The sequence below is a fragment of the Augochlora pura genome, chromosome 6 (assembly GCF_028453695.1).
Source record: "Augochlora pura isolate Apur16 chromosome 6, APUR_v2.2.1, whole genome shotgun sequence".
Classification (NCBI taxonomy): Eukaryota; Metazoa; Arthropoda; class Insecta; order Hymenoptera; family Halictidae; genus Augochlora; species Augochlora pura.
In genome coordinates, this window is record NC_135777.1 from 15,811,029 (window position 1) to 15,837,163 (window position 26,135).

General features: G+C 29.1%; 6 protein-coding genes across 12 annotated transcripts; 2 read left to right on the forward strand and 4 right to left on the reverse strand.

Annotated features, from left to right (window-relative positions):
• Positions 1-126: 126 nt before the first annotated feature.
• On the reverse strand, positions 127-5,759 carry Dock (SH2/SH3 adaptor protein dock). 2 transcript variants are annotated; one of them, XM_078182900.1, is made up of 4 exons: positions 5,297-5,759; positions 3,256-3,488; positions 1,040-1,977; positions 127-928 (listed from the first exon to the last, which is right to left on the reverse strand). In XM_078182900.1, exons 2-4 carry the CDS (start codon positions 3,272-3,274, stop codon positions 707-709), a joined length of 1,179 nt encoding a protein of 392 aa, XP_078039026.1. In that variant the 5' UTR covers positions 3,275-3,488; positions 5,297-5,759; the 3' UTR covers positions 127-706. The 2 variants fall into 2 exon arrangements, with proteins under 2 accessions (XP_078039026.1, XP_078039027.1); XM_078182901.1 differs by lacking the exon at positions 3,256-3,488.
• A 1,667-nt stretch (positions 5,760-7,426) lies between these two features.
• LOC144471601 (uncharacterized) lies at positions 7,427-10,658 on the forward strand. The gene is made up of 3 exons (XM_078183810.1): positions 7,427-9,087; positions 9,161-9,220; positions 9,300-10,658. The coding sequence occupies exons 1-3, from the start codon at positions 7,891-7,893 to the stop codon at positions 9,546-9,548; spliced, it is 1,506 nt and encodes a 501-aa protein (XP_078039936.1). The 5' UTR covers positions 7,427-7,890; the 3' UTR covers positions 9,549-10,658.
• A 527-nt stretch (positions 10,659-11,185) lies between these two features.
• Positions 11,186-14,937, reverse strand: LOC144470995 (E3 ubiquitin-protein ligase RNF25). Of its 3 annotated transcripts, none has more exons than XM_078182632.1 (7): positions 14,615-14,937; positions 14,464-14,535; positions 13,625-13,865; positions 13,296-13,514; positions 12,865-13,176; positions 12,484-12,712; positions 11,186-12,389 (listed from the first exon to the last, which is right to left on the reverse strand). In XM_078182632.1, the coding sequence occupies exons 1-6, from the start codon at positions 14,638-14,640 to the stop codon at positions 12,533-12,535; spliced, it is 1,050 nt and encodes a 349-aa protein (XP_078038758.1). In that variant the 5' UTR covers positions 14,641-14,937; the 3' UTR covers positions 11,186-12,389; positions 12,484-12,532. The 3 variants fall into 3 exon arrangements, with proteins under 3 accessions (XP_078038758.1, XP_078038757.1, XP_078038755.1); XM_078182631.1 differs by having other exon boundaries at positions 12,527-12,712; positions 14,615-14,934; XM_078182629.1 differs by having other exon boundaries at positions 11,186-12,712.
• A 1,432-nt stretch (positions 14,938-16,369) lies between these two features.
• Positions 16,370-18,242, forward strand: LOC144470996 (uncharacterized). Of its 2 annotated transcripts, XR_013494211.1 has the most exons (4): positions 16,370-16,586; positions 16,737-16,916; positions 17,025-17,610; positions 17,685-18,242. XR_013494211.1 is itself a non-coding variant. In XM_078182633.1 (3 exons), exons 1-3 carry the CDS (start codon positions 16,488-16,490, stop codon positions 17,490-17,492), a joined length of 747 nt encoding a protein of 248 aa, XP_078038759.1. In that variant the 5' UTR covers positions 16,370-16,487; the 3' UTR covers positions 17,493-17,623. The 2 variants fall into 2 exon arrangements, 1 of the variants encoding a protein (XP_078038759.1); XM_078182633.1 differs by lacking the exon at positions 17,685-18,242 and having other exon boundaries at positions 17,025-17,623.
• On the reverse strand, positions 17,684-22,428 carry LOC144470994 (HEAT repeat-containing protein 6). Of its 3 annotated transcripts, XM_078182627.1 has the most exons (13): positions 22,071-22,425; positions 21,721-21,969; positions 21,426-21,623; positions 20,806-21,340; positions 20,515-20,703; positions 20,147-20,439; positions 19,735-20,073; positions 19,389-19,636; positions 18,646-18,862; positions 18,438-18,515; positions 18,152-18,358; positions 17,961-18,077; positions 17,684-17,865 (listed from the first exon to the last, which is right to left on the reverse strand). In XM_078182627.1, exons 1-13 carry the CDS (start codon positions 22,239-22,241, stop codon positions 17,692-17,694), a joined length of 3,015 nt encoding a protein of 1,004 aa, XP_078038753.1. In that variant the 5' UTR covers positions 22,242-22,425; the 3' UTR covers positions 17,684-17,691. The 3 variants fall into 3 exon arrangements, with proteins under 3 accessions (XP_078038753.1, XP_078038752.1, XP_078038754.1); XM_078182626.1 differs by having other exon boundaries at positions 20,515-21,340; XM_078182628.1 differs by lacking the exons at positions 17,684-17,865; positions 17,961-18,077 and having other exon boundaries at positions 18,217-18,358; positions 18,438-18,564; positions 20,515-21,340; positions 22,071-22,428.
• A 950-nt stretch (positions 22,429-23,378) lies between these two features.
• On the reverse strand, positions 23,379-26,051 carry LOC144471577 (ankyrin repeat and MYND domain-containing protein 2). Its single transcript, XM_078183748.1, has 3 exons — positions 25,851-26,051; positions 24,850-25,227; positions 23,379-24,778 (listed from the first exon to the last, which is right to left on the reverse strand). Exons 1-3 carry the CDS (start codon positions 26,049-26,051, stop codon positions 24,134-24,136), a joined length of 1,224 nt encoding a protein of 407 aa, XP_078039874.1. The 3' UTR covers positions 23,379-24,133.
• Positions 26,052-26,135: the final 84 nt, after the last annotated feature.

Below are 26,135 nucleotides of genomic sequence, written 5' to 3' on the forward strand. Positions count from 1 at the left end.
ACACATTCACGCAAGAATTACAATGTTTTCATGTTAAAAGTACATAAAATTTATTTTTATAAAATGTGTATAACATTAGTCGTACAATGCATAAGGACTGAGAAGAAAAAAATATTTTACCTGATGCACACTTAAATACAGTTTATTTACTTAAAAATTTCTAATAAATACAAAATCACAAATGAACACTTAGTCTTTGTCATAATTCAATACCAATAGACTCAGAGTAGAGATCCCACTTAATCGGTCATAATTGCATGATAATTAATCATTATTTCATCATTACACTTGCAGTCTACATTATGTGTAGTTTGTAAATATATTATTAATCGTAATAACATGGTCGGTTGTGTTTTACAATTACATATGGATATAAAGAGAAGCCTTGTGTGTCACTAGTCAAATGTCGTATAGCTGCCGTACAAATGTTTTACTTGTTTTCCTTAACTTTGTAGTTTCGTTTGCTAAATAGTTTGGAAGCTCCAATGAATGGTAAGAATTGCTGATGGCAATTACTTAGAGTAATAAATTATTTATCAGTGTAAATGGTCAAACAATCAAGAAACACTAATATATGAGTTCACCAATTATGTTAATTGTTGTGTATAAACATACGAGATGTGTGATATTGATATTACTAGGCAGGCGTCAAGTATCTTAAAGATACGTTTCAAAGCGCATGGACCGTTTCATGGCACGAATTCACCTAGCAACCATTGCTACTGGAGTTGCCTTTTGGCAATGGGCGCACCAAGTATAACTTCTCACCCTGCTTGTTAGTATAAATAGGCGCTCGTTGATAATGGTCTACCAACTGATCTAGTGTATGGAATTTTCTTTGACCAATACAATATAGTGCTCCTTCCACATGTACCCTAAAATGCTTATTACGTCCTGGAGCTTTTAAAGATACTGAGTAATCCCCCACCTGCAAGTCGTAATGTTCATAATCATTAGAGTCACATAAATAAATAACGTATTATTAAATGTAAATAATGATTTATGTTTAATAAAACATAGTATTTTCATTTGTACTCACATTAGTTTCACTATCTCTAATTAAAAAGTCGCCATCATGACCATGTTGGTTCAACAATGTGTCACACTGTGAACGTGAAATGCTACCATAGTACCAAGGTTTTCCAACAAGATGTGGTCTATCACCAGGGTCTGGCCTTCTCTCAAGGGAATCGCCTGTACTAATCTCATTACTTGTCATTCCTCGTTCACGGTATGGTTGCGTCAAATATTCGCTGAGTTCTTGGAGATAATTCCGTGGTACAAGACCTATCTGCCCTTGACTATTTCTTGCTTTATACCATTCTGGATCCGCAGGTGGACGGTCAAGAATTTCTAAACGATCACCTTTCTCAAAAGATAGTTCTTGATCATTGTTGGAAGAGAATGAGTAAAGAGCCACAACGATATCAAGAACATTTTCCGCCATTGCATAAGTGTGAAGGGTATCATCTGCATCGCCTTCTTCTTGAGTATAATTTGACGGAAACCAGCCAGCATGAGTGCCACTTTGACCTCTCCACCAACCATCGTTACTCTTTTCTAATATTAGAATTCTAGTGCCTTTGACAAGGGATAGTTCATCTGCCTGTTGTGCCTGATAATTGTACTTGACAACTGCAGTACCTATCGCTTCACTTGGATCAGCAGGTAAACGCCTGGCCATTATTGGAGATTCTACAGCTCTAGATGGTGAATTACTAGATGGTAAAGTTTTGGAACCAGAGCCCTTTTTGACTTTCTTTTTGATACTATCAAAAAGAGATGGTTTTTCTTTTTTAACATAATTACTTGGCACATAGCCAGCTTGGCCTCTTGCACTTTGCACTCTCCACCAATGCTTGGAATCATCAAGTAATAAGTAACGCTCGTTTTTACGCAAATCTAACTCCTGGGCACCTTGTGCTCCATAGTCATATTTAGCGACAACATAACACACGTCGTCTTGACTTGTCTTGCCTGCAAATGATCACAATAAAATATTTTTCTAAAGCATTGTGTTATTTAAATATTAAAAGTTCAATGTCTTTAATATAATATGTTATATTAAAATTTTTAATAAATATAACAATTTTATTGATATCAATACTTTTGATTTTTAATTTATTATTGTTAGATTACGCCGAAATTTATGTTCTAAAGAAAAAATTAAAATCTACACATTGTTTAAAGGTATTAAGAAAACTAACAAAATTCCAAATTGAGTATAGCACAAACTCTACAGTATTATCTTATGGTATCATACAATTACTGATGACATGAACTGTTATGATCAAAGACCAAGTTGAATCACATTTTTAACATTGAACGAAAAGAACAAATAATTACACTTACTTCATAAGACATCTAGAGTATACAACTACAAAATATATGATCTACGATTTTGGAAAAACATATAAAAGGACATATATAAGATTCATTCCTTCAAATGAAAGTAGGAAGGTTACGTAAACATAGATTTTGAAAGACTTCTTTCCCAAAAAATAAACACTTTACATTTACTCACTTTTATAAAGTATTATTGGATACAATTTTCTTCCATATATGTGCATATTTTACATTGATGATTCATAGTTTGTTGAATATGTATATAAATTTCTAAAATGTTCAAAATTTGATCACACAAACTATCAAAATACAAAAAATATTGTGATAATACACTTCATACATTTATCCAACTACATTGCAAATAAAGTGTTTAGATCTTGGAAAAGATAGTTATATGAAACCCACGTTTCTATGATCTCCCTTTATTTTCAGAATGAATAGAGTATGTAATAATTTTTGTTCCTGTGTTTGTTACATCTTCTATACTATTATAAGCATGCATGTTTACAATATATACTTATCTTATTAATATTGCAATTAAGAGGAAATGTATTTAAATAATTTATTTTGAATTAAAATATACTGATTAAAAATTTATTTAAGATATTATACATAACAGTTTCATGTCAATCATAAACTACAATTAAATTATGTTGAACTTTAAATACATAAAACATAAAAGGTAGAAACATATGCAGTTATCATAAAACTCATTGTTTATAATTGTCAAAATCTTTCATAACAATTTAATGATATACAGTTTAAAATTGATGTGAGATAGGTAATCAACAGTACATTACATATTGTAACAAAAATATGTTAATAAATTATTCTCTTTTGACAAATTATATAAAAATAGCTGTTGAAACAAATTTACATACAAAGCAAAGCATACAAGAAAAAACGTACCATGCTTCATGGCTGCCATGTGCGAAAACAGATATATATGTCTGAGTGGGGCGTGAGTAGCTGCTACTCACACACTACTTGCACAAATCTTAAGTCTGCTTGTACTGTGTCGGCGGCGTGAGTGCAGCAGGCATTCATTCTTTAGCTTTTTGTTTAGTGTTGATACACCTCCTGATTTCTTTGTTCAGAGTCCATCGTTCTCAAAGGTAGGGCAAGCATATGCATTACCAACACTTTAGGGAAAATGAAATAACAATCATTAACATGATATAATAGGTACTGTAACACTAAACACTTATATTTACCATAGTATTTAAAAGATGCTACCTTATTTGATTTTATCTTAGATTTCTTTGTAATTAATATATGCACTATCAGCCAAAAGTTAAAACTGACTCAAATGAATAATAGTGTATTGTAAAAATATGTTAAATATTTTTAATAAGATAACATATTCATATACAGAATATTTTTAAAAATCTAATAATTAAAATAATATATATAGATATGCGAATTCAATGAAAACCATACTTTTGAATGTATAGTCTAATATGTCAACAAAAACAGGATATATTACTTTCTAAAAATGTAGTTAAATTTTGATACCAAAATGTAATGAGTTTAATAGCTCTTACAGACAGCAAAATAGCAAAATACAATAAAAGAAATAATGAATTCATGCATAAAAATTAGAAAGATTTTATTAGTTATGCAGTTTTATGTTATTGACTGAAAATGTATATATTATACTATTTACAAAATTATTAAACTAAATAATAGGTGTTTATCTTTTCTCACTATTTATTGACACTATGGAGCTATTATTAATAAGTTTTACTTTAGATATAATATTTTATTTCTATTGTTTAAAAATATTACTTTTACATCATGTATATCTCTACTTTTAATATCTTAATTACAAAATATAAATCATATTATTTATAATCTTATAGGCAGTTAACTACTTTGCAATAATAAAAAGCGCATATGATAGCACACATATTTCACAAGTCGATGAATTAAAAAAATAATACTATTTAAGTTAATTTTACATATAAATATGTCACATAATATACTTTGGAAATATTAAAATTTTATATTAAATAAAACCCTCTGATATAAATTTAAGTTTAAGAAATTCAGAAAGATAAATAAAGCCAAGTATAAATAAAATGATATTAATAATTTAAATGAAATAAAAACTTCACTTAAAATAAATAATTTATTAAAGAAGCAAGTTCTATTTAATGATTGAATTTAATAAGAAGATTTTATTAAACACAAACAAAAGATATCTAAATGTGATTACAATATGTTCTCTGTTATCTTAATAAACAATAAATTCTAATTGCTGAAATATTATAAATAATGAAAAGTAAATATCAAGCATATGAAAATTGATATCAACCCAAACTTTTTACAAAAATTTTATTATCAAATAAAAATATTCAAAGAATGCATCAAATACTAAATTTGAAATGGTATTATTAAAAAAAAAAAAAACAAATACTCACAACATTTTGAAAACAACGACTGCAATGACTAAAATCATTGAAAACAAAAACATTTGCGAAACAGGCAATCGCACATATACAAATATCTACTAAACACAAGAAAATACCTCAAAAGTTTATAGAAAAATAAGAATAATTTCTACACACATTGTGCTGTTTTAACTACATTTATGTATACTCTATAAGATTTAGTAAACGTCATACGTGATGATTTAATAAGAGCCGCAAAGATATCGTATATTATAAACCATTTATAGCATATTGTGCAACGCAAAAATAAGAATCAAACGATTGTTTTCTGATCTCTTCCGCACAAACCTCAAATGAGAATCAGTGACTTTCGAAGCACGTATATAGAGTACGTTCATTGCCTTACTGCCTACCATACTATGAAAGCAGAGTAGAAGCGTGTTGAATGCAAGGGGACAATGACTAACGCGAGTCAATTTAGCCGCTTATTTAATTATCCATTAAATATGATAACTCATTGTTTTATCTCTTAAAAGGATAAATAAACACTAACTTACCGATTTTTAAACTTGACATATTTCTGCATACAAGCTTCGAAATTTTACGTCGTTATACAGCTTGTTTTCCCCCACCCCAGGCCGCAGCCATGAACGGTAGCGACTAGAACGTATGTATAGGGGATTGAATCTTTATGGGGAATCGGGTCGAGCAAAGGAGGGAAGTAGAAATTAGGGAAAGACAGCACGACTCGTAAAGAACTCCATCCAGTAATAGCTTTTATCTACCGCTGCGCTGTCAATAACCACTACACACCAAAGTACGCTATCGTCACTTTTATCCACTACGTTAATCTTCTGAAATCTGAACAATGTGTAGACTAGGTTTTATGTGAATATTGTCGTATTTTGTGTTTTTATCCACTTGTATTCGTTTATACGACCCCTCCCGCAAAAGGAATAGACCCACCCTTAATCCAAAGACATCGAACAACCATGCGCGCTACTGAGACCATTGCCTCTATTAAACTTGTATCTAACGCGATACTGGCGCCATGTTATGGTGTAATATATAAATTAATACCGTTAACTTTAAGCATACTAGAGATAAAACTCTTATCAGAATTTCTGATCTTGATGTTACCAAATCGAATAATTTTGACTTTCCTTTATTTTAAACTATCGAATGAAATAAAGAAATACCGCATAAAACAAATTCGAAAAGTTTGACAGCTTAACAATATTTGAAACCCTATTGTTATTTTAGAAAATTATATTCAATAAATGTATATTGTTTCTAGAAGCTTGATACTAATTTTATATGGATTTCACATGTGTATTAATGGGTTTGAAACGATTACTTTTCAAACAACTTAAATCAACTGCCATCATGTAAATATATAGTGTTGAAGCTAAGTTCGTAGTGAATAAATATATTTGCCAGATTTTCGTCTGCGCTAGAATACTTTCTGTTCCTATGTTGGTAATCGATACATATATATGTACATATAGTAATATGTATGTATGTATTGTTACGTTATCACGTTTCATGAGCGACGCGAACATAGTCACTAGTTATATTACGACCGCGCTATTAGACTGTAGGATATTCGTCCTACGATACATTATGGAGGAAAATATATAACACGTGTTCTGGATGGAGAGACAATTCTTTATTCGACCGTACTCAATGCTTACTCGTGAGAGACTGCTCTTTGTTCGGGGTACCGAACATCATGGGGAATATCCCCTAGTCTACTCAGCATGCCCGATCGGCGGTTGGCACTATTGTTGCCACCACGCCATCTGCTGGTTCCAACTACGAACCTGTCTTGTGTCCCTACAAGACTATACGCTTTCAATTTATGGCGACAAGAGGGAAGTTCGAATGTAAATACAAATTTATATCGTATATTTATATAGAGATACAGTATCGGCCGAGAGGAATAACTGAGAATATGTAAGGAGATAATGAGAGAGTTCCCACGAAATTATTCGTTGAACCTTTTTTTATTTAGCGAGACTAATCGAGGAATGTAGAGAAAGTCGCGTAGCCTCTCGTAAGTCCCTCTCCAATTTCACATGAACTAGACGAGTCACAATAGCAAACCCGGATCTCTCAAGTACAGGACGTTGTAAATCTTTAGACAAGGACTTCTCGGAACCCTCTCTGATCTCTCTCTCTTACTCAGTCCTCGAGCCGAAATCTTCGAGCGCGGCACACCCCCACACCGTTCGTTCCGGCGGGCTTTTTACCGCTACTTTTAGCGCACGCGCACCGTCGAACCACCAATCACCACCAATCTGCAACCGGAAGACGGGTCATCCGACGAATCAGCATCCAGCTAGAGGACCCCAATTTTCCTATTGGACAAGGAAGGAAAAAGAAGAAAGAACGCAGGAACAAAACTCGATTCCTCGGAAAAATACGCAGACTTTATTTTTGGGAGGCTTAGAGATAACATCTTTATCCAGGAAATAAAGTTTTAAAGACGATTTCTGTGTAACTAGTTAATTTTTACAAGTCCTACACAAGTAGAACACTTTTGTGTTCCACGGGCATCCGAACCAGCCAAACTTCCCTAACTCCCACCCAAAGCTACGCAACAACTTAATATGTATATTGTAAAATGAAACTAGTTTTATGTACATAGTTGGTAACCCCTGTTTTGGCTTAACTTTTAATACGATATGTTTATGTATACAAAGGTAGATATACATATGTACATATACATATAGTCATGAAACTACACCATAATAATTAAGCTCCTTTCACAAATAATCCTGCGAAATCTGATATATTCTCTTAAAGGTGTAAGCGAATATGTATGTACTAATAATGAGTGACACATAAACGATTGAAGCCCTTTAATCCGCGAGTGTGTAACATATGCTCATTATAATTTGACTTTTTAATGTGATTACATTAAAGGAATTTAATTACTTCAAAAAGTGAAATATACAAAGCAAATGCAGTTTATAAAAAATAATGAACGTTTACATAAAACCACAAATTAAAATAAAATTATTTAACACTATACAACAATAATTTTTTAATCTTTACATGTAATCGATAATAACATGTATTTAATGAATACAAATTTCTTAGAACTTCTGTGCTGATACTATATTAAAGTTTTATATATTTCGAAACAATGGACAACCTTTCTGATTCATTTAAAGGGGATGTAGATTCCTGCACATCAACAGATTCTTTGCAATTAATAACTGATGAATTTCGCATTAGACATTTATCAACACCTGACGTATCTAACACAGAATTGTCAAAACGTGTTGCATTATTGGAATTAGAAAATGAACGACTTAGAGTAGATTTAGAAAATCTACGTATTGAACTTAGTGCTAGAATTGCAGCAAATGAAGGACTTAAAGGAAAAATTATAGAGTTATACGTAGAAATGCAATCAGTACTTCAAGAGAAGCAAAAGGTACAAAATACTTTAACTGATACATATAATCGTTTAGAAGCAGCTGAAGTATCAGCGAAATGGTATCAATCACAAGTGCATGGATTGCAAGCAAGTAAAAAAACTTTACAATTAGAGATTGACACTTACCAAGGAATATTGCAACAAAGACAACAAACTATAGTAAATATAAATACAAGGTATAAACAATTAAATGTGGATTATACTGAACTTCTTCAAAAATATCAAAAAGAGAAACAAGGTTTAGAAGATGAAGTACAGAGCTTAAGAACGCAAAATCATTCAAATAATCAATTACCAATTATTTCACAAACCATAGATAACAATGCATCGAGTACTCCTCCAGATACATCTACAAAGTTAGAGATGGCAGAGGATGAACTACGAGAAACAAAAGCAGAACTGAAGACTTTAGAGAAACGTCTTTTGGGCAATGAAGTATCTAAAATGTTAATGGAGAATGCCTTAACTAAGCAACGTGTATTAATTACAACAATGGAAGAAAATATACAAAAGTGTGAGACTGAAAAAAATCAAACTGCTGATACTCTGCGCAAAACTGAATTTGAAATTCGAAAATTGAAATCAGAAAATGAAACATTGCAAACTACTCTACTTTCTTCCAAACAGGAACAAAGTCAGATAGAAGATGCAATTTTTCAATTACGACTGCAACTAACAAAAATGATTGCACAATATAAGCTTTTAAAATCAAAAAATATAGAAGCGGAGGAAAAATTAAATTCAATGCAAGATGTGATAAATGAGAATAAACGCTTAAAAACCTTATCATATGAGGCTAACACTGCACTCATTAGAAAACTACGACAAGAGAAACGTAAATTTAAAAACTTGGAGAATAAAATATATGGTGTAGAAGTAAAAGAACGATTGGACGACATGGTAATAAATGCTGTCTTTCAATTTATTGATATTTAAAATTATTTATAATAATTATATTATCATTTTGTTTTAGCAAAATAAAACTGAAATTTCCTTACGTGAATGTCTAAAGCAGGTTTTAATAAGAAATAAGGTAGTTTACTTATTTCTATACATACATAAATTTATATATACATGCATTACATGATAATAAAGAGTATTTTATTTAATAGGATTTAAAAGACCAATTGAAGACACAGAGGAAAACTTCAGATGAAAGTATTGATGAAGGATATGGTGATATTAGCATAGTTAGTTCCATTTCTGTAGACATTCCATCACCAAGTTCCATTAATCCAGTATTATTAAATAAAGCTTCTAGTATTCTTTTGGGAAGTAAAGACTTTTGTAAACCAGTGCAAATAGAACTTGATTATTTACAACTAAAACTTCACAAACTAAGAGAACAATGCATTGCCTAATTTTGAAATATTAATTCTATAAAAGTGGTTATTTTTAGAAGTATTATTTCAAATTGATATTGAAATAGTAAAGTATTATAGGGTACAGGTGACGGATGATGAAATTAAACAGAGAAGATATATAAATAATATAACTACATTATTTAAAATTATTTAATTGATAATATTTAAGCACTTCATTAAAGTTATTGGAATTGTAAATATGTTATCTTGCATCGATCCACTCAATTGGTAAATATGTAAATAGAATCAATCAAAATTATTTATAAGTGATCTTTACTTAAATTAAGAAAGGTAATCATTTGTAACCAGTTATTTTTAATGTAACAATTAAAAGTATTGTATATTTAACTGTAGGTACATATATCATAATGTATACAAAAATATATTACTTTATAATTAAAAATATATATTTATTGATAAAAAAGTAATACATACATCTTTAACCACTTGTTATTTAGAAATAATTTTTAAATGGTATCAATCTTTAAAATATTAAATTATTTCATCAAATATTCTAATAGCACTTTGCAGAACATTATTTAAAATTGTTTAATAAATTAAATAAATTATTATAATCAACGTTTGTAAATATGTAATATAAATTAAATTAATAAAAATTATACAAAAATCTTGTCTAAATCTTATAATGCTCGCAAGTGAATGATAGATACTTTGTAAAAATTTTCCTATAATGCTGTTCATCCTTAGTTATCGATTTTGTATTAAGAATTTATTACATTATAAATTTATTTATTCTATTTAATCATAATAATAATAGTCAATAATGAACAATTTGTGTAGCATAAGTAAATTGTGTCTGATAAGTAAAAAGAATATGTAGAAGTAGTGCATATCATAATTTATTGCCTTATAAAAAAATTATTAAGTAAAAACTAATAATATATAAAGATATAAACAAAGTATCTGATTACAAAGTATTTATTTAAAACAATTTATATTAAATATAAATGTTTCGTTTAGTATATCTTAGTTATAATATCAAGAGCAATTAAAAATAAGAACTAAATGTACTTTAAGTTCATAAAATATGTATTGAAATTGTATCACATTGGTTATTAGTAATTAATCATAAAAATTTTATTCATAATAAATTTAACTAAAATATTTCATAGTATAATCTGCTGAGTAAATGTCAATATACTTTGAAATATTTAAAAAGGAACTTATTATATTAAGTAAAATGTAACTAAAATTAAAAGATTTGTAATTTCGAATATAATTAATGTTCACAAACAGACACAATGAGTCCAATAAATCTTATATTATAATTTCCTTATTTCAATATAACAAATTATTACGGAAAATTTTATATCAAAGCAAAAAAAAAATTCAGATGTTTGTTTTATATATATAAATATCTGCAATAAAATATATTTCACGATGAATATTGATAAAAATTAATAAGAAATTAAACTAGTTGATAACATTTCTTTTATGTAAATGTACGTTTAAAATAAGAGAAGACTATTTATGTACATAGAAAATGTATACTTTAAATTATAAGAGTTATTAAGAATATTATAGGAAAATATGATTACTAAATGAATAATTTTATTGTTACTATTATAAAAAATAAATTATTAAGCAATAAATACACATAGCAATATATAATAATTATAATTTATATATTTCCCAATACTGTTATCAGATAATATGATAATATCATTTCTACGAAATGATAAGAGTTAAACGATATAATTTTATAAACGATATAAAAGTAAACTATTTCAGATTTTACTTTTCCATGAAAACTGCTTATAGGATCTGTTAATAAATAAACTTTTTAAACTTTCCGCATAAATATTTTCCATTCAATTTTCTTATAAGTTACAATAATTTAAATTATTTGAAATTGTAACATAATATCTTTGTTCATGCCATTGCAACAAAAATCAATGTCTAATTTTAGTAGTATTGGAATGATTCAATTTTGTTATCTTTTTATCAGTATCACAATTATAAGGAAGATGCTTTTAGTTATTGCTAATATTTTTGTTTATGTGCTACAAAGAAACATTTACAGTAAATCTTAATTAATTGTAGGCTTAACCAAAGATTACACATATTTAATTTATAGAAAATTTGTAAAGTCGTTACTATAATAAAATTGATTGAATGTTTATGTTATGTATGCATAGAAATCAATATATTTGTTTAGAAAACTATTTAGATTAATTAAGGTACTATCAATGAGATATGAATTAAACATTTGTTTGCAGAAGTAGTGGTCAATTTATGCATTAAACCAAAAATTCTCAACTTTTGAAAGGTATATTTCATATGTTAAACTTGAGATATAATAGTATTACATATTTTTTTTAAAGATTTACATTGCCTCCAAATATACGCGTTAATTTTCTCATTCCTTTAGAAGGAATAAGTGAATATCTGTTTAAATACTGATCCATGTTTGCTCTATTATATGTCACGACCTATAATATTGTCGACAATTGATATATTTGATAGCACGAAAATGAGTATTATAAATTGAAATCGCTCGCGAAAATGATCATAAAATCTACATAATGCAAATGATGTATGTTATTTTTTTGTTTCTACATTATTAAATTCTAAATCACTGGTATAAAATATTTTTAGTGTTAAATATTTGATTGTGAACTTCTTTTTGTTTATAATTTGCTATAGTACTTACAGCTCTGTGTACACATCTATATTAAAAAAAATGAATCAACTTTGTACGACTGCAGATCGTTTAAAAGAGCACCATGGCTTCAGTCTACACAAACAGTCCTTGGTAGTTTCAACATGCCTCATTTTATACACCGTTACAACGGGAATGTTGCTGAACGATAATACCTATAATTTTATCACGTGAAAGTGATTTGAAATTGAACAATTGTTATATAATATATTCATAATTATGCTACTAATGTTAAACATTTTTGTGTACACTTAGTAAAATAGAAGACCAGATAGTAAATTTTATCTCGAACCCATTGTCATGTGGGAGTTGATTCCGTTTGTCTAACCCTGTCAAATTGGCGGCGGTAATGACCTCGTCCACGACCTCTATTCCGATGACCATGATTATTATGTCCATGGTAAGTTTGATGTAATTGACGTGATTGATATTGAGTATGATTTTGTGCCTGATGTAAGGGTTGCCTTGATTGTGATAACTGTTAATAGAATTATCTTTATACTATGATAAAAATATTACTTATGATAGATTGCAATAATAATAATCATAATAATAATAATAATAAATCTCATATTCGTTATTTTATATTAAGATGTTACTCTTTAAATAAATAAAAGTATATAAACATACCATTTGATTAACAGGCTGTACAGTCTGATTTGAATATGTATTTAAACTTGTTCCTGGTGGATTTAGTTCTTCAGTAGCTGTCCCAGATTCATCTTCTGTTCTTACCAGTAATTTTACCCCTTCAGCTTCCAAATCTATTATACCTCCTCTTTGTTGTTGCCTTAAGAATAGTGCTGCCATTTGCGTCTGTAATTCTTTCAATTCCGCAGTGACTGAGAAATCTGATGCAGCTTCAACATCAATTGGAAGTGGAGCTGACCAAAGGCTTTCTACATCACAATTGATTGATTCTCGACATACAGGACATATAGCCTGCAAAAATATATTATTGCTAAATGAAATTATTAAATAATTATAGATGTATTATAATTATATTGAAGAGAATATAAATTATTCTGTTAAATTAAAAATACTACAAATTGTAATTCTACCTGAAACTTATTTTTAGCATCTTGCTGCCATTGTGGTAGTTTTTCCTGCTCTTCTCTATAATACCGTTCTGCAGCAGCTACATGAGCTGCTAAACAGTGTGAATGAAAATAATGATAACATTCTGTTTTTGTAAATTCATCTCTTTCTCGAAAACCATATAAACATATGGCACATTGATCCGTAGGAAGATTACTTCTTGTAAGATGTTCTCTTATCAGCTATTAGAATAAGAATAAAATAATATTATTAATTAAATCGTAATATAAAACATACATTTCTTGAAAAATAAATTATATATAATACAAATAATAATGCATATGTAACATACCTCAATGAGTTCAAACATAACTGGCTGACCTATAAAATCATTACATTTTGCTTCTGCATCCGACTGCATAAGCTTCACCGTTTCTTCATCCAATCCTCTAGGGTTTTTTAGATTAATAGTAGGCGATACATCTGGATAACCCTTAGGTAATTGTACAATTAATATTACACAAACATATTGAGATTGAGAATCTTCACCAGTCGAAGGAAATAATACAGTTTCAATACATTCTGGCTCTCCTCTGAAAAAACAGTTATTGATACCTCATTAAATATTTGAGTTCACAAAATGCTAAGCTATCAATTATTAAAGACTAACAGACTGATATGATTAATATTAAGAGCGACAATATTTATTGATTAAACATATTTGGAAAGTTATATATGAGTTTCTATAATATGTTAAATAATTTCAACACTATGAATGAGTAATTTTTAGAATAATACTTCACATCAATTACTCTTTCATTTCAGACATTAAAAAATTTATCTTTATCAATAACTTCACATTATATACTTGATAATAAACATATATTTATTTTCATCAATATGTAAATGTCATAATATACAATAGAATTGATTACAAACATATATTAATCAAATAGAAAAATTAATTACTAATCAATTACTATTTTATTAAGTGGATTGAACAAATTGCTAGCTTTTCATCAACTACGTTTACCAAGTATGATTGAGCAAATATTTCTTAAATGAAAACTTTAACCAAGGGAATTATTAGTAAACATGTAATAAATCAAACTCTTTGAATGACAATTAAATTATTTAAATAACTAGGTTACACACATGAGATTTTTCATACTTATATATGAACGAACTTACCTTTCGTTTACTTTTATGTTTAACTCATCGTCGAGTAAAATTGCTTTTAATGCTTCAATTTCATCAGTTACTCTGTAAAAAATTCTTGTAAATATTAAGTTAAAGGGACTGTCTATGAAAAACATTCATTGCAAATCTTATTGAGAATTACCTTTCATCTATTACCGTATCTGACATTGTTTCTAAAGCAAACAATACCGTGATATAGTTTTTAAAAATTACTTCAAACTTGAAAAAGAAGAGTTTTTTAGCCTTCACAGTTACAAGATTTTCGATAAGCGTCAATATTGAAAGCCTTCTGCTGCCTTCTGCTACTATTACTGTTACCAACTGGCTCGAGTTGAAATTATTAGTAACATATTATTGCACGTTATTATACCTGTCGCAGAAATAATTTCACTAAAACAAATAATTTAGTGTTGCTCCTTCAAACTACAAGTAATGATTTCTATTATATAACTTTTGTTTACTGATTACTTTCAGATGAAATTATACATGTATATTTACAATAACCTTGTGATATAAACTCAGAAACTAGGTTTCCCTAGAAACTCTTAAAGTAAATGTGTATATGCATATAAGCTCGTTTACACGCTTATGTTTGTAGTAGTAGGAAGCAGGAACAAATGTTACACGATAATAAACGTTAAAAGCTTACGTTTGCGCGTCGTCACTGTAAAAACAGTGTAAATACATTTTTGTATGCAATTTTCGGCAAACAAAAATGTTCAAAAGAATTGATTTCAAACAAAAAAGAAGTACAATACAAATCTTTAAACATACATTATGTGTTGTTAAATATATGATATGCTACGGCGACAATAATGAATTAATTCCTTCTATTTAAAGTTCTTCTTTGTTGAACTTTTTTTTAGTGATGTTCGATCACAGACATACTTGTGTACATACTATACATATAGAAATACAAATTACGACTTTATTTGACTTCTTGTTCCAAATTCGCAAACAAATTCTTCCGACATCAATAATATATATCCACATATAGACCATAATTGGCAACATACATACATTATGTACGTAGTTACCAAAAGTTAGCAAAACTTATTAGTTTTACCAAATTCTCTGCTATCGTGAAAAAAGTATTTCTTAACTTTTATTAAATGAACATTTTATACTTATTAAAAAGTTTAAACTACAAATATTGGTATACTGTATAGTGAACATAAAAATATAGATGTGCAAATGTATGGTATAATATTCCAATAACCTCAGAATTTCCAATTAAAATAAGAACATTTATAAATTTTGATGATTAATAAAATTCAGAGGAAGTACGAAAAATGAATAATTGGGACCTATTACTCTTTGAATATGTTATATATTATCGTAGGGTATTTCCGTTTTAAAACAAACATCTCTTTATAGAGGGCTACCACGTTAAACAGTACATTCTATGTTTCTCGCTCGTCTCTTATGTGCATTCTCCTTTATATATTTTAATTTCATTTAATATATTTTAAACTAATATGACAATGATTTGCAAATAAGATATACACAATAGTAATAGCGTCATTCGTTTTACTTTTCTAATAAAGATGTTTTTCATTATTCTAAGAAACGCACGCACATATAAAATGGTAAAAAAAGACCCAAGGATAACAAAAACCTATTGTATACCTTCTGCTGCCCCCAAGTATACCTATATGCTCCACAGCCTATGTACATATGTAAAACGTAAAAATGAAGATACATTTAGATCAAAGTTTATTTAAACTCTCCGGTTGCAGCATGCTCCGTTATCGAGAATAGGAGTAGAAATTGCTATGCTCTGATTGGTTGACGATTCAGTGTTAAGACAGAATTTATTGCTGATTGGATGCGTAGTGAAATGGTGGGGATGCTTGCAAAAGCTAAAGGAGGTAGAAAAATCGTGCAAAATGTGAGGTACATATTACTGTATGTATGTATTTCGTTGTGTTATTATGTACACTTAACCTTATTCAGTCAAATTGTAAGATTGTAAGGTATATGTGAAATTGCTATATACTACATGCTACTTTAAAATGCCGGAGAATAAAGAAAAAGAAGAAGACAAACCTGTTGTTGCAAAAAACGCAATTGATTTGCAACGATTAAAACTTCAAAAACTAATGAAAAATCCGGTAGGTATAAAGAATTCAAACATATTTTTTTTCAGAATATGTTTCGCTTTTTTATAATTTTATTAATTTTTCAAAATGTTAAAATAATTTTCTATGTAGTTGATAAGTTCAGAATAGGAAAAGTATGGATTTTTATGGTTGTCACATTAGGAGAAGCCTATTATACTGCCAGAGAGACCTAAAGCTAAAAATACACCAACAGTACCAGAATTTGTACGTAATGTAATGGGAAGTAGTGCAGGAGCAGGAAGTGGAGAATTTCATGTATATAGACATTTAAGACGTAAAGAATACGCCAGACAAAAGTTTATTCAGGAAAAGGGACGTAAGGTAATTTTAATTGGTACATTAATACATATACATTTATATTTTTTGAATTGTATATATTATACAATATCTAAAAGGATACAAAGTGTCAATATTTTGGTATTTTATTAGGAACTTCTAGATGCTGAATATCATAAGAAATTAGAAGAAAATAAAAAGGTGGCTGAAGATATAACAGCTAAAAAAAGAGCAAAGAGACAGAAGAAAAAACAGAAATGGAAACAAAAGAAAAAACTAAAAGTAACAAATGATCAGTCAAACAAAAATAATGAAGACAGCAATTCAGGAGATGATAGTCCAGACACAGAAGATACAGATGATAAAAATGATGATGAAATTAAAGTTGCATCTAATAATGAAATTGAAAATAATACAGCTACACAATCTGCATCAGAGATAAACGATTGTAAAAATGTAGATAACGACGGTATAAATCAAAACTTACAAAATAATGCTAATACAAAAGAATCTACTTCTGAAATTATTGACAGTGATAACGTATCAACCTCTGTTTGTAAAATAGTTGAAAATAATAATGAGGATGATATACGTAATAATACAGATAGTACAAATCCTTAACAATTATTGAGATGTTTTGAATATATTCTGAAATATAAAAATAAAATATAAATGCTATGAAGTTGTTCTATGATGTTATCATATACATATGTCTGTAAAAAATTGCATATTTTTTATGGTAAAGTAATTTATATTCTATTCAAATCTACAGAATTTATATTAATATACATTAAATTTGTCCTGCTTTAACAGTTCTCCATCATAATGCTGGAAGAGCTGTTTCTAAATTGTCATATCGTTTGGTTCTTTCAAAGATGCCCGCCAACGTACCAGCAATTTGTCGATCTTGGAATGAAGAAGCACTTTTTTCATATTTCTCTAGCTGAGATTTTGCTTTTATTAAATCTCCAATTTTTTCAGGCACAATAGTTTCCTAAAACATGAGCATAAAAAATTATAGCATCTTTTTAAATCACTTCTTCTGTTAAATCAAAATAGTTAATAGTTATTGTTAATAAATCGTTATACCTGAAATTGTTTCATATAGTTAGAAATGTCATCCACATGGTCTCCAATTTCAAACCAAAGATTTTGTAAATCAGACTCATAGGTGCAAGCGGCAACGTGACTAAGGGTAAGGCACAACTATAAATAAACCATACCAATTAATACAAATCAATTAATTATATAATTATATACATAACCATAATTTTAATTACTTGTTGAACAAGAGTATCACGATGCGGATACTCAGTATAGCTAGGTACATGTTGAGAATTTTCAAATGCTAGAATAATGCTCTTCCATAGAGTTACAATGTACTTTCCATAAAAATCACAAGCGCATAGTGCCCATGCTGCATTGGAACGTACTTTAAAATTTGGACTATGGCATATTAAATTACATAATGGAGGAAATACTGAGTCCTACTTAAACAACAGAATTGCATTATATAATTGTAATAAAAAATATTAAAACAAAATTTTCATTCAATTAATAACTTACACGCCACGAATATGGTAGTATATTATCTGGATTGTTCCTTAAAACCAATCCTAGAGCACGACAAGCATTCCAACGTACCTACAAATTTATTGAATTTTATTGTTACTATATCCTTCATCAGGATTCCCTGAAAATGCATGAAATGTATGCTGAACTAATATAGTATATAATTATGTAAGTATACGTACATGATATAAGTTTTACTTACTTTCATGTCATGTCCCGAAATGGCACAATTTATGAGAGCCTCCAGTCCTGAAGATGTATCATTCAATATATGTTTCTCCGGACACACGTTCAAAATAGTTCCAAGAGCTCGAACAGCATTGCATTTCACTTTGTCACTATCTTTCGATGCTTTAAGGCTAATTTGATATAATTTTGGTAATAAAATTTCCAAAGGAAGAGGTTCTGCTTCAAAATTTCTACATAGAAAGTTATATAAATAAACGCAAGGAACAACTATTGAATACATACTTACTGTATGTGTATAATAAATATTACTAAGGTAATTAAAGTTTCTAATTTTCTTTCGAATAAGTAATGAATATGATTAAAAATAATATACTATATAACATTATAAGTTTAAGATTGATATATACAGTGGCGTTCATATACTTAAAGACATTTGAAAAACTGTAACTTTTTAAAATCTGGACTAAATGGCTTGAATTTTTTTTATACTATATTACCTCTTCTAAATTTCACTTGAAATGATAAAAAAGTGAAAATTCACGCTTGTCAACTTTTTAACCAAGTCAATAACGAAAACTTGAAAAATACGTTTTGCAAATCTATTTCCATCTAAAAAAGAAGTTTAAGTCATTTAGTCCAGTTTTAGAAAAGTTATATCATTTGTCAGGTGTCCTTAAGTGTATAGCTGCAATTGTATATATATAATTTTAATAATAATAATAATTTAATAATTATGTATACATATTTGTAACTAACTTTTCTTTGGAGAAACAATCACATAAATTAGCTAGTGCCCAAATTCCTTTAATGCGAACACCAAGATTGCTATCATCAGCAGTTAAACAAATTACGTCGGCTAAATCCATTAAAAATCCAGTTTCTTCTTTCAATGGAGGAAGCGTGACCAACATTCCTAATGCTCTCAATGCTGCAGCTCTTACAGCACTTTCTTCATCATGCACTGCACCAAACAGTACTGTGATAATTAAAATAGTTTTTTTCCTCTAAAATATTTGTTAAAAAGAAGCAAATATAAGTATTGTGTTTTAGATAATTCTTGTTTCAAATCACAGGACATTCTGGATGATGTAATGCTACTTACTGGTTGTTGAGTAAATACAATAGGGCTAATGCTGCCTAAACAAGCGCATGCTGCTTCTCTTAATATTGTCTGTGAATGTTGAAGAATTGATGTTACAGGTTCAAATATAATATTCCAGAATAACAAGGCATTACTGTCCTCGGAGTCATTTAGAAGACAACCTGCCATAATTTCTAAAGTACGACAAGCATGTAATATCACTTGTACTTCATAATCCTGTATAAGTGTAGCTAAAGTTGTTGTAATTAATTCCATATGAGGAAACACAAGACTTTGAGTATTAAAAGCCATTCTACCAAGTAGTTTCAGAGATTGAAGACGAACAGGAAGGCTCATCATCTGTAAATAAATATATATATTATACACTTTACAAAATAATTTATTTTTTTTCTAACTTTAAATACAAGTATACCTTATTAGAAATGTTCCTTAAACAAACTTGAATCAAAAAGCACACGTTTGTTCCTTTTAATAATTTATTCTCATATTCAGAAGACTCATTATTTTTCAGATCTTCAACATCTACTTCTTCTTCCTCTTCTTCTCCTCCTGTATTGTCACTATGTGAAGCATTCATATGCATTTGTTCTGGTTCTGTATTTAACTCTAATTGTTTTGCAAGTATATTAAATATTTCTGATGTTAGTGGATCACAGGATGCAACAGCTTCAAAAGTGGATAAAGATGCTACACAAATTGATGCATCTAAAATAGTATAGAGAACTGAATATAATTATTCTGTCATAATTATACATACACAATACAACAATGTAAAAATACCTTTATGAAATATGTATGGTCTACAATTTCTCATTAATTTTGTAGCAAGTCCTGTTTTTAAACGTGCATAAGGTGTACCTTGAATTAATGCAGTAGAACATTTTAAAGCACTGGTTAAAACAGCTACATTTTTATCACTGCTTAATACCAAGGATAATGTGAAATGTAATTCTTTTATCATTGAACCCACTGTACCAAAAAAAGTTATAAAAGATGTATGATGGGTATCCTCTGCATGAACCAAAAAAGGTTTAGCATCAATGAGTAATTCAGTGAGAGTGCTCAGCATACTTTGTTTTACTTTTGGTACAGACTCTTTCAGAATACATCTAGTTAGTACCCTTGCATCACTTTGAGATCCAGTGGCAACAATTTGTGGCCAAAATCCAAATATTTCACGGCTTTGTGAATTTTCGACAAGTACTTGCAATAAGTGTACAGCTTCCAATCTAACTTTAGAGATTGCATACATAGAATTAGCACTTTCAGTGTCCGAAATATCAGAATCACTAGAATGCATACTAACGTTTTTACATTCTGCCACAATATTATTTTTCAATTCTGGGCTAGATTTCTTGATAGATTGTTTTTTTACCTTTGTTTTATGATTTTTAAGATTTTTACATTTCGGAATAACGTGAATTTGTTCAGGTAGATTCATAGCGGCTGGACGTAAAAATTGTGGCATTACAAGTTCATATTCCTCGATACCATAAAATAAAAGTACTTGCACTATTCCCAAAATTTCACCCATCAAATCTATTGAATGTGGTAGTTGCTTATTTACTATTATGATACAAAGTATGCGTAAACATAACGTTAAATCCTAAAAATTTAATGTATTTTAATTTAATAGATAATAATCAATATTAATTATTCATTTTTTCACATATTTCAGATTCATTACTTACTTTTGCATAATATAATTTATTGTTATTTTTTCTTATCAATTGTAAAGAAGATGAAAGAATATTTAACACAATATTCTTGATGGCAAATATAAATTCTTGTCTAACAGAATTCCCATTGTTTGTTAAAAATGCTTCTAAGCAACTAAGTAGTAAGTCATTTTTTAATAATTTCTCCTTTTCCAATAATATTTTGAAATACTAAAAAAATAAATTATTTTACATGCGATATAATTGTAATTTGTTAAATTATCATGATGGAAAAATAATCTAGACTAATAAAACAGATGATGCTTACATGATTTTTGTCATTAAAATCTATAGTAATTAAAAAATACTTCATAACATTACTGACATCTTTACACATATCAGGTGAACCTGACTCCAATATTACTGAAATCCACTGCATAACACTTGCAATTGTTTGATACTGGAGTTTTACATTCTTTTGAATCAAATTGACTAAAAATTTGGATGTACTTGTTATTAGATCTGTTTCCGTAGGTGTCGCAATTATACATAATTGTTTAATTAATAATTGCAATCTCTAGAACATTGAAATGAAGTAAAACAATCGTATGCTTATAACAATTTGAAGAAATGAATAGCGATTATAGAAAATAGAGTAATGCATCAAAATTAACTTACATCATTATTAGAACTAGTAAGAAAACAATAATCGAGTTTATTAAGTTCACAAAGGTAATTGTTGATTAACTTTATTTCATTATGTTTTCTATTGGCCAATATAAGCAACTTTTCTATAATAAAATCGAAATCGGATGTGGAGTTTGAATAATTGGCATGCGACGATGCCATAATGATGGTTTAACAATAATCCAATATGTATGTATAAGAACCTGGCCGGAAAGTATTTTCGTATTTTGTTTATAGTAGTATCAGTACATATCTTATATCTTATACACATATTATATATGGATAGATGGTAAAATCATAGACGAGATATAACGATAGATTTGACATTGTATGGGATTTTATGAACCAACTATCTTAAACCTGTTTAAATGCGCACGTATGAGTTTGTCATACGTTGCATGTGTGCATTTGATGATTTCCCAGAATTTCTATTAACATATGTGATTCTAAGGAAAGTAGTATATTAATTTAAAGTTTGTCCAAAATAACTAGCTTATATAATAAATATATACATCAAAATATTTTTGCTCATCCATCTATCAAAATGATTTTTTATAGTGATATATTTCATAAGCATTAAGCATATATGTTCTTATCATTTAAAATATTCAAAGTTGTTTTCCGTAAAATAAACAGTGTCCCCATCATCGGCTTGTGCAGTACGATGGTGGCGGTTCGCAACGAGTGCAACAAATATTCGGAAATTGCGCGTAATTCGAATCATTATCTTCTGCATACTCGTATACTGTTTTTTATATCTGAAAGTATTCAATTACTTTTCTCATTTTTTATTTCCATTGTAATATATACCCGTTAATTAGGTAATGTGCGAGATAAATGTGATATCTTATATACAAATCTAGATTCCGAGTGTGAAAATTAGAAATAATGAACAGGGTAAGGATATATAAGGATTTCATTACGGAAGGTATTTTAAATTGAACAAAGCTTCGTTATACCGTGTTCAATAAATAAAATAAACATTATTGCTTGTATATTGTATATAAAGGGTGAGTCACCAAACGTTTGCACCTCAAATATCTTTGTTGTTTCTAAAGATATGTAAAATATGGTAAGGACAAAGTTTCATGGTACAATATGGTTGACACGGTGCTATACAAAAATTTTGTTTTATGTCATTTTTTTTAGAGATATCAAGGTCACCTTGACTTTTTTTTAATGGAACCCCCCATTTTTTAAGCATCTACAATGATAGTTCCTTTCATTAGGAATTCAGTGACAATAATTATTCAAAGGTTATGTCAAGGTCACAGACAGAGAAAACATAGAAAAATAAAATATGGAAGAAGAATACCTGTATTTTATAAATGTTCGAAATGATGGCCGTCTACGTCGATACATTGATGTAAACAAGCTCTGAAAGATTGTTGAACTCTGATAAGTACATCCGAGATCATATTTGTACATGCTGTGATGATGAAAAAGTAGTAATAGCAGATTATGAGCTCCCCGATACCAAATAAGTTTGGTCTAATGCATTTTCTCCTATCTTCAAAAACAAGCGAGTTATTCAGGTGACCTGTTTAAATGCCCCATCCTGTATACATATATTTGTAAAACCACAAACTATACAAGGTTTTGTAAATAAAACTATATTACAATAAAATTTTGTATTTTTATCCACAAAAAGTTTGTATCGAGAATGTGGTCAAAGAATTTGCAGTTTTTAAACTTAATGTAAATTCAAATCATGGAAACATTCGTACACGTGTTTTATTTTCATGTCGTTAGTAACCACAAAAGTACAGTCCTGAGAAGGTAATATTTTAATCGAGTGTTGGGACGTAACAGAAGCATCTATAATACAATATTTATAAAAAAATTCACAGGAAAAAGTATCATAAAACTCTAGTGTAATGTATAAAAAGTCTCGTTACTCTCTGGAAAATAAAAAGTTAGAAATGTTTCCTAAAAATATGGTAAGTGACACATTGTCTAATTTTTCTATCTTAATTAAAATAATTAACAATGAAACACATACATACAGCACATCAAAATATATAATTCAGAATTAACTTTCATATATCTCATACTTAATTAACATTTAGCTTTTGTAACCTGGAGCTAACAGCACTGCTTATTTGCTCTTTGTCTGCATCGCTTATTTTTGCACTCAGTACCGAGGATTGACCTAATCTCGTGCATGCTTTCTTGTGCATGAACCAATGCAATCTTTGACATTCTCTGTTGCAATATTTTACTGTTTTACATTTGCTGCATTTTTTACTAGCCTTATCCTCACCGCACGTAACGCAAACTTGTGCATTATCGAAAAACGCTCTTTGTCCATTAATTGCGGCAGATACTACCGATACAGCAGATGGTGGATCTGGGGCAGCAAGAGTTGCTATCATTTGACGAAAAATGGTGCTTTCTCTATATGGAAATTCTCTTACGGTGTCTCGTAAGAAAGCTTCTTGATATTCTGGTGTACCATCACTTTTGCTACACTTTAAGAATTTCTTTATTAAACCCTCTATAGTATCTAACTTTTTTTCTTCCCCATCATCACTTATTTTTTCAATTCTTTCTCCTTTCATTGCACCTTGCCTCTTTTGGAATTTGATTACTTCAGCCACAACACAACTTAGATAATGATATTTAAAAGCCATTACTTCATTAGTTTCTGCTCCTCTGGTCATTACCTTATGACGCATAGACTCTAATACCTTTTCGACCTGGAAAGAGGAAAATCAACACAGTGTTGTGGAAAAATTTATGTTATAACAGAAAATTATGTATTTCTCACCTTGGCAGCATTTTCTAACAGTCCAGGGCATGTTTGGAGATTCATAACTACTCGAACAGGATGTACATTGACTTCCATAATAAATTTATGGAAAGAATCTGCCAAGTGAGGTGGAAGCATTGATTCAGTCTGTAATCCTTGTGGTTTAATATAGTAATCTATGTCAGCCTTTGGAATAAAATTATTGATAGTTGCAACACAATTATGATTGCCCACAAAAGCAGCCATCTGAGCTGGAGTCCGCCCTACACTGTTTGTAGCTGTTAGCCTTGCTCCATAAGACATTAACAAATGACATAGTTCAGCATTTCCACTTAAAGCTGCAAAATGAAGTGCTGTATATTCATGCTCATGTTGACAAGCATTTACATCGGCACCCTGAAATGTACAAATTATTTGATATAAGCTACAATTTTCTACATTTTCTAAAAATATAAGACTTTATCATTTTTACATTCTATATTTTCAATAATATTTAAATTAAGGAATTTAAATGACATTAATCAATACCCATACATTTTTCTAAGAACATGCTAATATATGCTTTATATGTTTAGTGTTACATACAAATATATGTTTTAAAAGTATGAACACTGTATTTGTAATTAAAATTATTTACCAGTTTTATTGATTTTAGAAAGGAACAAAAATATGTAAAATGTAGTAAAGCATATTATATGGTAGGATATATGTCTAAATGATTAATTACACATTATTTCTTTTTTTTTTGTAGAAATTTTACAGCAAATGGAATTAATTAGGAAATTAAACTGTCACAGAATAGTAAATTTTACTTCGGAATAGATCTCCATTTCATAATATTCAAAGTGATATTTGTTAACTTTGATTACTTAGATGAAAAAGATATGAAATATATTCACAATTAGCATGTATATATATTAAATGTTCGTCAGAATTGTAAATGAATAAAAGGAATAAGAAAAGACGAAATTTTAAAAAGCTGCTACATATTTCTCTGTATTGTTGAAAAGTTAACCTACCTGATCGAGAAGCATCTGTACTATTTCTTTGTTTCCTTTGTAACAGGCATTTTGAAGTGGACTCACACCATTTTCATCCACGAAATCCATTTTCACTTTACTCGCAGCTAACAGAATTTTAAGTTCTGACACCGCATTGTTGTTGATTTTTTCAAAAATCTTTTCCTGTAAATTGGTTAGATCTTCCGTGACAGGCGCCATTTTGCCGACTATCGATTAACATAACGAGAAGTCGAATATTTATGGAATCATCGAGAACATTGAAAAAGATAGCAGGTATCATTC

What these genes read in the sequence shown, in the direction of transcription:
- Dock (XM_078182901.1), bottom strand. An exon ending in TTAGAGATAGTGAAACTAAT is followed by an intron (nt 929 to 1,039) that starts GTGAGTACAAAT and finishes TACGACTTGCAG; the next exon opens with GTGGGGGATTACTCAGTATC.
- LOC144471601 (XM_078183810.1), top strand. Translation starts at nt 7,891, where the DNA reads ATGGACAACCTTTCTGATTCATTTAAAGGGGATGTAGATTCCTGCACA. An exon ending in AAGAACGATTGGACGACATG is followed by an intron (nt 9,088 to 9,160) that starts GTAATAAATGCT and finishes ATTTTGTTTTAG; the next exon opens with CAAAATAAAACTGAAATTTC. An exon ending in AGGTTTTAATAAGAAATAAG is followed by an intron (nt 9,221 to 9,299) that starts GTAGTTTACTTA and finishes TTTATTTAATAG; the next exon opens with GATTTAAAAGACCAATTGAA.
- LOC144471577 (XM_078183748.1), bottom strand. Translation starts at nt 26,051, where the DNA reads ATGGCGCCTGTCACGGAAGATCTAACCAATTTACAGGAAAAGATTTTT. An exon ending in TACAGATGCTTCTCGATCAG is followed by an intron (nt 25,228 to 25,850) that starts GTAGGTTAACTT and finishes TGTACATTTCAG; the next exon opens with GGTGCCGATGTAAATGCTTG. An exon ending in TGTTAGAAAATGCTGCCAAG is followed by an intron (nt 24,779 to 24,849) that starts GTGAGAAATACA and finishes TCCTCTTTCCAG; the next exon opens with GTCGAAAAGGTATTAGAGTC.
- LOC144470995 (XM_078182632.1), bottom strand. Translation starts at nt 14,640, where the DNA reads ATGTCAGATACGGTAATAGATGAAAG. An exon ending in GATACGGTAATAGATGAAAG is followed by an intron (nt 14,536 to 14,614) that starts GTAATTCTCAAT and finishes AATTTTTTACAG; the next exon opens with AGTAACTGATGAAATTGAAG. An exon ending in TACAGCCTGTTAATCAAATG is followed by an intron (nt 12,713 to 12,864) that starts GTATGTTTATAT and finishes TTCTATTAACAG; the next exon opens with TTATCACAATCAAGGCAACC.
- LOC144470994 (XM_078182626.1), bottom strand. Translation starts at nt 22,241, where the DNA reads ATGGCATCGTCGCATGCCAATTATTCAAACTCCACATCCGATTTCGAT. An exon ending in TTACTAGTTCTAATAATGAT is followed by an intron (nt 21,970 to 22,070) that starts GTAAGTTAATTT and finishes TCAATGTTCTAG; the next exon opens with AGATTGCAATTATTAATTAA. An exon ending in ATAAATTATATTATGCAAAA is followed by an intron (nt 21,341 to 21,425) that starts GTAAGTAATGAA and finishes TTAAATTTTTAG; the next exon opens with GATTTAACGTTATGTTTACG.
- LOC144470996 (XM_078182633.1), top strand. Translation starts at nt 16,488, where the DNA reads ATGCCGGAGAATAAAGAAAAAGAAGAAGACAAACCTGTTGTTGCAAAA. An exon ending in AAAAACTAATGAAAAATCCG is followed by an intron (nt 16,587 to 16,736) that starts GTAGGTATAAAG and finishes TTGTCACATTAG; the next exon opens with GAGAAGCCTATTATACTGCC. An exon ending in TTCAGGAAAAGGGACGTAAG is followed by an intron (nt 16,917 to 17,024) that starts GTAATTTTAATT and finishes GTATTTTATTAG; the next exon opens with GAACTTCTAGATGCTGAATA.